We start from the raw sequence: 14,499 nt of genomic DNA on the forward strand, positions 1-14,499 counted from the left end.
TATTTAAAATATGTCAATTGAAATTATTAAAAATGTGAGTGATTTTGTTTCCATTATTCGTCCGAAATGAATATTCTGTGTTGAGCAGTATAGGCTAAATGCCAAATATTCATCTCAGACGAATAATGGAAACAAAATCACTCACATATTTAATAATTTCATTTGACATATTTTAAATAACACAACTTAGTAATGTATCACTATTAATGTGTTACGCATTAAGTAAACTTAAACAATTTTTAAATTTATAATATTTTATTTAAAAAATTGACGGAAATTAATTTTTATTTACATAACATTCTATTAATTAATTTTATGAATAAATATAAATTGATCAATTATTTATTTACAAAAAAAATATGATTTAGTATTAATAAGAATGCGCACACGATGTTTGTGAAAGTAGAAATATTTTCTTAGAATACTACATTTGGAATTTAAACTTAGGGAAACTTTGTTTGTCTCGAACACCCCCCCCCCGGGAAGGGTTTATTCGATTAACAAAACAATAATGAAGATAAACAAATTTGTAAAGGGCCTGATTAAAAGATAAATTATTTCTTGAAGGGTCCGTTTTTATGAAAAGATATTTTGTGAAGGGTCTGTCAAATTTCCTCTAAACAGACCCCTGATAACAAAAACAATCTAACAAACAAACAAGCTATGCAATAAACTGAAATAGTTTCTGTAAAGAATGTAATTTTAATATATAATTTATGTTTGAAGTGTGAAGATTTGTTCGAACAACATGTAAAATGTAGCTCTTAAGAAATATGCTTCTACGTAACAAAAATTCAAAATTCACTTATGTTACTGTAATTAAATAATAAGTGTATTTTAAAATCGTAAAAGTTATAAAATTATATTTATCGCCTGATTGTGATGGTAAGCTATAATTTCAAAGCGTGGTGGTACTTCAAATGTCCTTTTCGTTTTATAAAAATACTAAAAACTTATTTTATGTCATCCTATGTAACGACATTTTAAAGTATGCAATATCTTTAGATGACGTCATATGAAGAATTTTAAGTGTCATAATTTAGCCCGATTGATAAATTATATTTAACTGTATCCACCGAAGACGAGAAACTCTTTTTAGCTTATTTTCCTGAGAAGAAAATAATAAAATATCCCATCTCTAATATAGTTAGGGAGAGCTGACCTTTGGCCTTTTGAAATTTCATGTTTTAAGATTTGATTTAAACTATTACTATTTTTTGCGTGGGCGGTCAAAGGAAGTTTTATTCTCTGGAAAATAATAGTTTATAAGTAAAAGGTGTTCGTAATCTAATTGAAGTTCTCTAGTCTATGTCATATAAAAAAAAAAAAAATTCGAATCTAAGCACAGATTTTGTGCTTAAATCTTATTAACGAAATCTTTTACGTGACGAAATTTTTTTCCTTTTAAATCTTTTCCCGAAGATAAAATTATGAAAGAAAAAGTGCTGCAAATGAAATTCTTTGGTATAAAGATTTTTAAGGATTTTGTGATTTTTTTTTCTTGATGATAAAAGATAAAGAAGACTCTACATCATTCGGTTTTCATTTTATTTTGGTATTTTATTTTAATAATTTTTGCTCTTCTCTTTTCTTAATCTTTATTATTTTCCATGTTTTCGCTATATTTTAAACTTCTATCTATTACATTTTAGGCTTGTTTTAAAGAAGAGTAAAATATCTGTGACTATATAATAACTTATTAAGCAATAGAGGTCACGGACTCTTCCCGAAAACAAACCAGGAATAAAATATTTCCAATTTGCTCTTTTTTCCAATTAACCCTTAGACGCAGATGGAATACTAGTGTCCCTTTTTACTTGTTTTTTTTTTTCTTCTCTCTAACTACAAGCAAAAATACACTTTTTGTATTTTTTAATTCTAAAAACAGTCTAACAATTACTAAAAAAAATCTGTTGGATTATCGGGATTAGATTTGTACTAAAATAAATGCGTGTAATCCAATCAAAAAATTAAACTAAGTTAGTAATTCTTTTTATTTGCATTTAAAAATGTATCAATAATTAATGTTGTAAATTAAAGAAATATCAATGATGAAAAACTATTTTATTAGATCTAAATAGCTGCAAATAAGTGCAAATTTGGAAAATTGTTGGTAAGTGAGCTGTGTTTGGAAGATTTTACTTTTAACGCAGAAAAAGACACCCGTGTTTCGTGCTGTTTTTCACCATCTCAAATTATTAAAATTCTAAATATAAATTTTTATGCATATTTTGACTTAAATTTATACCAAATAATGAAAAAAAAAAAAAGTCTCGTTTTTCGTGTGATTGTAAATCCGAGATATCTACAGTCCGAGAGCATCCCTAGAGTTAACATCCATTTTTACTTAGTAAAAAATGGATATAGTTTCCTGAAAAACTACTGAATCTATTTTCAAAAACTTTCTTTTTAAATTTATGTCATTGATTTATTATATTTATGTTTTAATTTACTTCTTAGATTTTTCCTTGTTTCAAGTTTTTAAAAATGCTTAAAGGCGCTTATTTTTGATTTATATTTTTTAAAAGCCTTTAAAGATGCTTTTTTTTTTTATTCGGGGTTTGTAAAAAGAGCTTAATTTTCTATCTTTTAAAAGGAGATTTTTTCTTTGCCGTGTCGATTGTCGTTCTGAATTNAATTTTTTTTTAAAAATTAGCCTAACAGGTTTTTCTGAAAAACTACAGATATATAAAATTTTCGAAATCAATTTTGACAATAAATATGCATTATATAGTACGTGAAAGTACCACAAAATTAATCGGAGTATGAGACAATCACAATAGCTAATAGTCTGCATTGGGGTAATAAAATACCGATTTTTCTATACATTGAATTATTTTTTATCTCTCACAGGACCTTCTATGGGCCGAAACGAATGTTGCCCCCTAAAAACGAATGTCCTCATAAGGCATACATCCCACTAGTTTATTTCAAAATTGGCGAGTCACACTTCCCTAGTTTCCCTTGTTAGTAAAAAATGGATATAGTTTCCTGAAAAACTACTGAATCTATTTTCAAAAACTTTCTTTTTAAATTTATGTCATTGATTTATTATATTTATGTTTTAATTTACTTTTTAGATTTTTCTTTGTTTCAAGTTTTTAAAAATGCTTTCAAGTTTTTTCATTAATTAAATTAATGAATAAAAATGCTTAAAGGCGCTTATTTTTGATTTATATTTTTTAAAAGCCTTTAAAGATGCTTTTTTTTTTTATTCGGGGTTTGTAAAAAGAGCTTAATTTTCTATCTTTTAAAAGGAGATTTTTTCTTTGCCGTGTCGATTGTCGTTCTGAATTACAAAAAATGCAGGATTTTCAAAATTTTCTCCGCAATATTTATCAGAAACTAGTTATTTTGTCATGATTACGTGAAATTTGTGAAAATTTTTTTGAATTTTGTTGATTTTATGTTCATAAATTCAGAACTTTAAACGATAGAAAAAAATAATTTTTATTACTGCACAGATTCTAATTATGAATATTTATTTATTTATTTATTTATTTATTTATTTATTTATTATTATTTTTTTTTTTGGAGTGTGATTAAAAATATTTTTTGAGTGCTTAAAAGGTGCTTATTTCTTGTTGAAAAATCTTTCTACGCACCCTGATTAAAAATTGATTATTTTAAAACTACATTAAAATCACTTTCTATGCTTATCTTTTTTTAAAAGTAAATAAAATTGCAAAGCTTGGAATTTTTTTCTCTTAAAAAATAAAATAAAAGAAAGTGATTTTAAATCTAATTATTTATAATTAATTATTATATCAAATGATTTTTAATTTAAAATTTTTTTTTATCATTTAAAATGCTTTCTTTCCTCGCTGACTCCCTTTTAAGCCTTAAGCATTTTGAACAAATTAATTCAGCCAGTACTGTTTATTATGTAGTCCGTGAATTTCCACGCTCTTATCTATTTTTAAGGAAAATAAAATGTTGATTGTTTTCAAATTTAATTGCACACATGTCCAACTTCGCTTCCTTTTACTGTCATTTTCCTGGGACGCTTTACAAAAGAGTATAACAGTGTAATAGAGTGTGATAATAATAATAAATTTAATGTATCTTATACAGCAAGAACAATAGGAGACAGTATAATAATTCATGATGGTGAAATACTTTAAAATATGCTGCATTAGTCATGATTTATTAAAATTTCAATTTGAAATATTCAAGGTTAAATTAGAAAATAATAATGCCTTTAAAAAAAAAATAAGTGACTCAACATAAAAATTTTATTTTATTTTGCCATTTCATTCTAAAGGCTTATCGATATGATAAGACACAGATTTCTGTATACATTCGATTTAGTCTTAAACAACTTGAACATACATCAAATATAGTTTGATAGATAAATTCATTTCATGCGATTTAAGATACCATTGGAAACAATTCTACTGAACTTGTTTTTTGATCCATTGAATTACAAATGATGAATTTAAAAACAAGAACAATACAACATTTTACAGGAAAAGTATCCTTAATGTTTTTAATCGCACCAAAAAATAATTTTAGATGCATATTTTTTTTATTCTTCCTAAATCGCTGATTTTTCGATTTTTTTTTTTTTTTTTTAAAATCTTTGTGAAACTTTTCAAAATAATTGAAATAAAAAAAATGGGTTATTTTTATACAAGAGAATATAATCTGGACTTTTTGTGTCGTACTCTCATTTTGGAAAATTTTATTCCCGATATAAAATCATGAATTTTGAATGTTGAAAATCTTACATTTTTAAGAATTGTAAAATTAAACAGCTTATGTAGGAGGAAAAAATTGAATTAAACGTTTATCAAAATTGTTATTCATGAGCGTCGTTGGTGGGGAGGGTGAGGTATAAGTCTCTGCTCATAATTAGAAATCTTTAAATCATTGATTTAAATTAAAAAAAGAAAGAGATAAAAATAATTTCTCTTTTTTTTCCTTCAGGTATTTAACACATTTAAGATTTTTTTCTTATGATTGAAATTCAGAAAACTGTTGTGACTGTGTTTAACGTTATTTAATTCCTCCTAAGAAATTGGGTCCTTAAGATACCCATGTGTACGTTATACTTCTGCACCATACTGTTGCAGCGTTCTTCCTAAGCGTTTTTTGAAGTCCCTTTGATTCCAAGAAATGCCCCCTTTTTGTCCTTTTTGTAAAAATAAGCCGCTATCCCATAAAAACACAGCCTTTTCATTCATATTTCATTTTGAAAAAAATTACTTCACTGTTTAAATAATAATTTCACACTAATAAAATTATCTGTTTTTATAGGTTTAATTCTGATTACTATTACAGACATTTATTTCGTTAACATTATTAACTGGTTAAATTTTATAGGTATCTTTTCAGGGGGGGGGGGGTATTAATAAATTTTTTAAATTTTAAAACCATTTTTTTAAATAAATGCTTTTTTTATTAAGCACCTTTAAATCTTTTCTTATGATTTTCAGTTTAAATTATAGAAAAAAGCTTTGAAAAAAAAAAGCTTTCAAAGCTTTTTTTTAAGTTGTTAATCAATTAATAATTTTTTGTTAGTTTACTTTTTTGAAGAAAAAAAATAATAATCTGCACAGAGATTGCCTTTTAGCATACTTTTAATTATTTTTATAAACTAAAATTTTTTCTCTTTTCTTGATAATGGAGAATTACTTTTTGAAATATACACATAAAATATTATAAGAGGGTAATTTAAAAATTGTTGAGGATGAAAGTCAGTTATTACATAATACACACATTTTGATAAATTTTTACGGTGTTAAGTGAGTGCCCTTTCAAGACTCAGAATGTCCTTATCTGAGAGGAAGTGCCCTGTCCTTTTTTATTCTTAAGGAGAACTCTGTATACTATAAACCCTTTGAAAATTTATTTAATTAATAAAACTTTGTTTTACTACTATCCGTTTTTTTTTAATCTGATGGTATCTTTATCTTTTTTTAAGGAAATTTTGGCTAATTTTTTTTAATAAGAACTTTTTATCTCTTATCGGAGTGCATAGTAAAATGAGCTTTGATACTTTAAGTTAATTCTTGTAACTTATTTGCTTATTGACGTTAGAATGGAAAATGTCAAAGAGGGTAAATAGTTCTTTTTTATAAATGAGTGAAGTCTAATCAATGTGTAAACTTGTTAATAATCTGTGTGTTTACAGCATATTTGTGAAACTATTTGTAGATTTATTTTGTTTTTAACTTGGTGTTCATATTTCAGTTTCTCAGAGATGAATTACAATATGAAAATGGAAGGCACAAAGAACGACATAAAGAATTTCATGGGACAGATAAATATATCAATGTTGATGAATTGTGGCAAGTGTGGAAAATGTCTGAAGGTATGCACCCAAAATTCTTTCAATGGTGTAGTGTAGAGTTCTTACATGACACTTTAAGCTTCTTTATTCATCGCATTTTGCATGTGGAATAATAACTTTCACTACAGATAAAGAAAAACATAACTATGGTAGCTGTAAAACATTCGATTATCCTTCCGTTAAAAGCATTTTTCATTTTTGACTATATAGTTATTAATATTTAAAGATGTTACTTTTTTGACCTAATTTAATTTTATATTATCAACTATTTTATATTATATAGACAGTATTTTATCCTAATTTTTTGTATGTTATACTGTAGAATCCTGCACTGTTCTAAATACAGAAGTAAATTTTTCTCAATATTATTTTACTGTTAATTTTCACCTCATTTGTTTATATATATAATTGTAATTTCCCAGTTATTTAATTGGCGTGTGTTATTTTGTCAGTGCACAATTGGACTGTGGATGAAACCGTAGACTGGCTAATAACTCAAGTTGATCTTCCTCAATATGAGCACAATTTTCGTAACAATGGAGTTAATGGAGCTTCTCTGCCTTTGTGAGTTTATCTGTTTATTTTAAACTTTTAAATTATTTCAGTTCTCAAATCCGAAACAAAAGTATATTTGCAATTTTNAAATATTGTACATTGCGATTCTTATTTACGAGATTTAAAAAACCGATATCGCGATTTGTATTTACGTGCTTTTAAAACCCCGTGTAGCTACGCGAGCTTAAAATCCAATGTCGTGATTCGTTTTTGCGGTTGTAATATCGCGCGATTTTAAAATTATGCATCTTGATCTAAAAATTACGCATCATGATTTGTATTTTCGCATTTTTTAAGTTCGATGTAGAGTTTCATATTCACGTGATTTAAAAGCCTCATTCGGGATTTATAATCACATGTATTACAAGTTTAAACAAAAATTTGACAAAAAAGTGCGATTTATATATATATATATCTATATATATTCTTGGATTTCCTCTTTTTTACTCTCTGACTACTCTCATCCCTGTATTATATAAACAGTATTTTATCCTAATTTTTTGTATGTTATACTGTAGAATCCTGCACTGTTCTAAATACAGAAGTAAATTTTTCTCAATATTATTTTACTGTTAATTTTCACCTCATTTGTTTATATATATAATTGTAATTTCCCAGTTATTTAATTGGCGTGTGTTATTTTGTCAGTGCACAATTGGACTGTGGATGAAACCGTAGACTGGCTAATAACTCAAGTTGATCTTCCTCAATATGAGCACAATTTTCGTAACAATGGAGTTAATGGAGCTTCTCTGCCTTTGTGAGTTTATCTGTTTATTTTAAACTTTTAAATTATTTCAGTTCTCAAATCCGAAACAAAAGTATATTTGCAATTTTCTTTATGATTTAATTATTTCATACTTATCATTTATCTACTTTTTCTGCACTTCATAATTTCAAAACGATCTTCGAAGATATGCTTTTAATGTGTTACGTGCTTCAGTCTTCTGTTTGTTTAAAGATTTAGGTCAGACTTTTGAAATATCTATTTTTTTCTTTATGCTACAAAAGTGTTTTAATACATTACAGTGATGTGCACAGGTTAATTGATACTTTTAGTTGTTTTTACGGTTTAAAAAATGTTCAAGTAATTTTTTTTTACCTATACTCTAAATGTATTTTTTAAGAAAACTCTAGTTTTAATTTTAAAGAATCTATAAATAAAACATGCTTTATCGAAAAATAGTAGGTATATATCTTAAGTTTTATTTACAAATAAAGTATGTGATAAATGTGTTCCAAACCTTTGGAAATATGAAACTTTAACTAAGTCTTATGTTCTCCTCTTTTTGTGTTCTTTCTTATTTCTCAGACTTATTATAAGTGAAGAATTTATTTTAATAAAATATGAATGTATGAAAAAAATTGATTTTTTTATGTATCTTCTGGGTGCCTACTAAATACTCTAACACTAAAAATGCTAATTAATTTGGTAAAACAATTTCTCTCTCCTATTCCTGTGATTGGCACTTTCTATAAGTGCAGACGATTTTTGCTTAAAGCGAAATATTTAGAATAAATTTAAAGATAGAATCAAAAAGGTTGATGGTTGTGGAATCTCTAGGCAATTAAAATCTCTTGGATTCAATAGAACATTAATATATAGATCTATAAATCGTTTATTGGATATTGTGACTATCAACCCAGGTCTGGTTGGACTCTCAGTTCGTACCAAAAAGCGCATTAAAAGATATGAAGAAATCCAAAGCATTCTGCTAATAAAATGGCTGCAGAAGAGAATGTGAGTCGAAAAACTATGTAAGTTATATTAAATGATGACCTGGGTTCTCGTCCTTATAACTAAAGAAAAATTCAAGGTTTGATAGCTGCAGAAAAATTAAAGAGGTTTCAAAGATGTAAGAAATTGCTGAACTGGCAAAACAAAAATGTTGACCGAATAAACATTTCTGATTTACCTCTTAATTAATTGTTTTAACAAATCATATCGAATCATTTTAACGAATTACCTCTTAAAATGATTCGTGATGTCATTGGACAATGGCGCGAGAGATTATCTTTAGTAATGGATTAAGATGGTGGTCGATTTGAATAAAAAATTTTAAGGTAAACCTCCATTTATAGTATTCATCATATTCCTGTATGAATTATTTTCTATTTAATATCTATACAACAAAATGACTCGATATCGGTGACAGTATTTTGTAGCCACGTGTAGGTTTAACTTTATGTTCCATTTTTATAATAAGTGATCATCCAGTCTCAATTCTATTTTTTAATGCTATAACTTTCTTTATTAATATAATTTTTTATTTTAAGTGTTTCTAAAAATCACTTATCTTGTATGTATATATTTATTTTTCTTTACTTCCTTTCTTTAATTATACTTCTTTTTCTTTTAGACTTGCTCAAAACGTCAACAACTATATTTCCATGAATCTTGGCATTAAAGACTCAATTCATAAACAAAAGATTGCTCTAAAAGCAATGGATGTTGTTCTTTTTGGGCGTCCTAAATGTAAGAAAATTGATTTTGGATATTAGATCTATTTTATTTTTTATTATAAATTTACTTTTTTTTATGGTGAAATTTATTAAGTGATATAACGTGTGTAAATATTTTTTTAGACTCTATATAATTTTATGTACCAATCATTATTAGTATTTTCAAGCCTTATTTCAAGCACCCAGCTTTTTTAAGGCTTAGAATAAATGCTAATTCATTGGGAGATTAATTAATTTGTTCCATTAGGGAAGGACTTTGGTTGATGTTATAAACATTTTGTAATTTCTTTTGTACAGAATGTAGTTGTAGTTAGATCAGTACTTACATGTTTTATCCTGTTAAAATGTGCTTCATTTTGCTTATTTTTTCTCTTTTTTTATGAATTTAGAAGAAGAAAAACATGTTTATCCTTAGTTTGTTGTATAGTGCTTATTTTGATGATAGCTATAATTAAATTCGAATTATTGTTTCCAATTTTTAAGTAATTTGTTTTTGATTTTGAATTTTATTAATTTGATAACAATCTACCAAAATACAAGGCCGCATTTTGAATGAAGTTTGAAGTGATGTTCAAGTATTTAGATACAGAAATTGAATAAATATTATAGTTCCTGATGAAACTGAGATATTTTAAAACTTTTATCCTCATGCTTAGATTGGATATAATTTAATTAATTGGATGTAGGATTAGGATATTAATTTATAAATTAACTCTATGTCTCTGAAATATAAAGCATGCATGTATAAAATAATTATTAATTAATGTAAAAAATGACAAAAAATTCTTTCTCTATACCTTTTATGACTTCTGTATCCAAAAAATACAATTGGTTTATATAGGCATTAGGTATGTAGGTACATTTCGCACTAAAGCTGCACAATGGGCTATTGACAACGGTTTGGGAAATATCCCTGAGGATGACCCGAAGTTGTCCCATCACAATTTTGATAATCTGCAGGGGAGTGGCTCCCCACATAATTCTTTCCTTACAAGTTTTATTAAGTTTTAAGCTAAAAAATATTTACATCACAAAGAATTAAAGAAAGGAAAAAGACAGTTTCAAATTTTTTTCTAATTGTTCCCACCCATACCGAAAGGGCAGTGGAGGATAGTGCTTGCATACTCCAACATCACTGATAAGCTGCCATGCTACTTTATAATTTGTTGCTATATTTTTATTAATACAGTCGAACTCGTTTATAACAAGCACAAAGGGACCATAACATGTACTCGTTAAATCCGAGTGCTCGCAATAAACGGGTCCTTAAGGCAGACGTGCAACCAGAAGAGGGGGGGGGCTTGGGAGGTCAAATGATTGAGTTGACTTAAAATTTAATTNTATACAGTCGAACTCGTTTATAACGAGCACAAAGGGACCGTAACATGTACTCGTTAAATCCGAGTGCTCGCAATAAACGGGTCCTTAAGGCAGACGTGCAACCAGAGGGGGGGGGCTTGGGAGGTCAAACGATTGAGTTGACTTAAAATTTAATTAATAACTTACTTTAATTACATTAATTAATTTAATTAAATACTTTTCTTAATTTATTGACAACTAACCCCCCAACTAGCAAAAAAATTTCTAGTTGCGCTACAGTCTTAAAGGAAAGAAAATATAAACAGAAAGAAAAATAAAGGAAAAGATTCTTACCAAAACATTTATTTTTTTCTTTAATTTAGATATTTAAAATAGTTTGTCAGCTTACTTTGAAGTCGCTCATTTCATATCATTTTGAAAAAAAGATAAGACAGAAAGACTGAAAAGATGAGAAAAAAGATTGCAAGACAGAAAAATATTGCTCGCTAAAATCGAGGCCTTGTTCCTTAAAAGCGACTTCTGTTAGATAGACTTAACATTGATCCAACCAAATATTCTCGTTTTCCTCGGTAAATCCGAGTTCTCATGAAATCCGAGCTCGTTATAAACGAGTTCGACTGTACTTGAAATTTATTTTTATTCATAAAGCAGCCGAAAGAAATTATCTCTTGATAATAATAAAATATTTTAAATTTTTATATTTTATGAAAGTTACTAAATTTACTCACAAGGGACTTATTTTTCAATTTAAACTGAATAGCAATTATTATTGATTTACTTACTGAGCCTCTTCAAAGTTTGGAGCATTGTAGAATGCATTGACTTTATTTCATTAATCTCTTGCGCATTGTGTACCTTTTCAAGTTTTAATTTCTTTCTTACCTTCATGTACTACTTATTCATTTAATATGGAGAGGATACTAGTAAGCTGAGCCTAAAAAATTAGCTGGTGGTTAATGTACACAAAAACAAAAACCTACCCACAAAGCATTATCAGTATCTCAAAAATAGCCGTAGATAAATCGGGCCGGGATAGCCTGGTTGGTAAGACGTTGGGCTCCTGTTCAGGAGAATGTGAGTTCGAATCCCGCTGGCCAAAGAATCCCCATGTATTAAATTATTAATGGTGCATGTTAAATCTGTCGGAATCGCACTCAAATTGTTTATAAAAAGCTAGTTTTCCTGTAGGCATTAGCGGGAAGCAAAGCCCTCCAAGTTCCCATAACAAATCAATTCCTCTGGGGGTACTGAATTGGAGATTGATCATTCTCTGGTTCAGGTCAAAATTACGATCTGTGGACGTATGATTGGACATTCCCAGTAAAACGGGCTGTGACGTGTGTGTCTGAAGTCCTATTTTCAACCATAGATGGTGCCCCTGAAAAAAATAAATGCACCCTCTGCCTTAAAAATTCAATTGATTTCAAGCAGACCTGCTGATATTGGCAAATGGCATTGGTAACAACAACATAGATAAATCGATTAAAAAAAACAAGGAGATAAAAGTGTACAATTTGCTAAATCATTGTTTTTTTTCTCCTCAGTTATATTAAAAGAAGTTAAAATCGTCATTTTCTTTTCAGACCGCAATTATTTTAAGGATGTGGCAGTTGCTGTATCTTGTATAGTTTCTGCTGGTGTGTGTTGGTTTGCTTATGTACAGAATAAATATTCAAAAGCTCACTTACAAAAAATGATGAAAGACATGGAGAGTTTACAAAAAGCTGAAGACTCACTTTTAGATTTACAAAAAGAGTAAGTATTGAATTTTGCCGTTTTATTTGATTGAATATTTAGTTAAAAATATTTCTGTGGTTTCTCTCTTATGAACTAATCATTCTGTCGGTTAAGTTTTTTATTAACTGTGCTTAACAATTTAAAATTACAAGAATGAAATAATTTTTTGAAACTATGTTTTCAAAGTCAAGCATAGCTTCCCATCTCTTCCTTTCATTTAAAATACACAATATGTACTTCTTTTTTCCATATATTGTTCTATTTTATCATCTTCAAAGATTAAACATTAGTTCAATTTTATTCATCAAGGATATTTGTCAGAAAAGGGATTTTGATTAATCCACCATGTTGTGGAGAGTTATCTAACACTATTTCCTTATTTATTAAGTAACTAATTAATATTTTTTTGTGTCATTTTATTCACAGGAATGTGTTTTAATAAACCTAGTTTAAGTTTTAAAGTCAACCTTCATATTTGAACTTTTTTAGAAAGATTCAACCAAACTCAGATCTTATGTAACAGATTTGTTAAACAAATGATATGTAACTATAAAAAAATACTAAATATGTTCTTAAAAAAAACTTTTAATTTTTTGCGCTTTGATCATTACTGTTTCTTTAACATTACAATTTACTGCTCTAGTCTTTTCAAAGTAGACTTCATTGGACTTCGCAAAAATGTGCATATGCAAATGGGAGAATCGATTCATATTTAATGTTATTTCTTGAAAAACTTTTTGATAAAAAATTAAAATGTTAATGGAAAATTTTTACTGCTTTTGAAACATTCTATTAAATATTTTTGGTGTTTCCCTTTATTTATTTATTTTTTTCATGTTCTCTGAAGCTATTTATTTTATTTCAGACTAAGTAAAGCAAGACATGAACAAGAAATCGTTAGTATTGAAAAGCAAGATCTTGAAAGAAGGCTTCAAGATGTGAGATTTATTAATTTTTGTACTTATTTTCCCAAACTGTCTTTACTATACTTAAATTTTTTAAATCCTTAGGATGTGTTGTAGGTTGCAAATTTAAACTTGAACGAAACATGATTTAGAGATTGAAAATTGTAGCACAAGTTTAACAATAATTTGTGAACTGTAAGACATTTAGTATATCATTCGGGCAATAATGCGTTTAGTATATCATGCATTTAGTATATCATGCACTTAGTATATCATGCATTTAATATATCATGCATTTAATATATCAACATTTAGTATGTCATGCATACAAACATTTAGTAAATGTACATTTAGTATTAATGGCATTTAGTATATAATGCTTATGATTAGTTTTCTTGGCATTAAAATAATTCTGCAAATTCATTATTTTAGATTTTTAAGAATCTGTTTTCATTGTTTCTCTACTTTTATTTTTCATGAAGTAGAAATTATTTAGTTGTTGTCTCATAAAAGAGCAGTTTCTGAACTACGTTGACATTGACGCAATTTATAAATCACACATGACAAGTTGTATTAATGTAACTGGTAAATCACAATTCCCTATTTTATTAACGGAATTTACTAATCTTTCATGCGATAGGAATTAACTTTTCACTAACCACACAATCTGAATTTGTATGCATATAATTTCCAGATAACTTTCCCAGAATTTTTATTTACTCTTTTTCAAAAACTTGCTCATTACTCATTCACAAGTTCAATGAATCATTTGCATTAAAGAACAACAGTTTCAATAAAAATTGATAGCCCTTTTTCGCTGCGACAATCTGAAGAAATATGTTTTGTGTCAGCTATTATTATTTTATGAAGGGGTTAAAATCAAACTGACTGCTCTTAAAGATGGGTAGTTCTGGTTCTATTATGTGGTTCCAAATGCATGTTATGTAAATCATATAATCATTGCTTTAGTCTGGTTTGAAATTTTTCCGACATGTTACAGTGGAACATCGTTTATACGACGCTGAAGGGACCACCGAAAAACGTCGTATAAACGATGACGTCGTATAATCGATTTTTACTTCTAAAACTGAAACTTACTCTGTTTTCAGTTAATTTTAATGTTTAACGTGTTGATTTACATAAATTTCTAAATTAGACAAAGCAAAACAAACAAATAACCAAAGAAGAAAAATTGCAGTGAGCAATTTGAATGTATGTTACCTT

The 14,499-nt window shown here is 27.6% G+C and overlaps 1 protein-coding gene across 2 annotated transcripts in view; it reads left to right on the top strand.

Moving 5' to 3' along the window:
* The window catches only part of LOC107454365 (stromal interaction molecule), an 83,089-nt gene that overhangs the window by 49,335 nt on the left and 19,255 nt on the right, over window positions 1–14,499 (top strand). Inside the window, exons 3-7 of one of the 2 annotated variants that reach the window (XM_071179482.1) lie at window positions 6,196–6,316; window positions 6,748–6,859; window positions 9,211–9,326; window positions 12,217–12,388; window positions 13,236–13,308. In XM_071179482.1, the coding sequence (XP_071035583.1) occupies window positions 6,196–6,316; window positions 6,748–6,859; window positions 9,211–9,326; window positions 12,217–12,388; window positions 13,236–13,308 (594 nt within the window). Of the gene's footprint in view, window positions 1–6,195; window positions 6,317–6,747; window positions 6,860–7,502; window positions 7,611–9,210; window positions 9,327–12,216; window positions 12,389–13,235; window positions 13,309–14,499 lie in introns of those variants that run through there. The other variant, XM_071179481.1, reaches the window with a different exon arrangement.

The sequence above is a fragment of the Parasteatoda tepidariorum genome, chromosome 4, assembly GCF_043381705.1.
Source record: "Parasteatoda tepidariorum isolate YZ-2023 chromosome 4, CAS_Ptep_4.0, whole genome shotgun sequence".
In the NCBI taxonomy this organism is placed as follows: domain Eukaryota; kingdom Metazoa; phylum Arthropoda; class Arachnida; order Araneae; family Theridiidae; genus Parasteatoda; species Parasteatoda tepidariorum.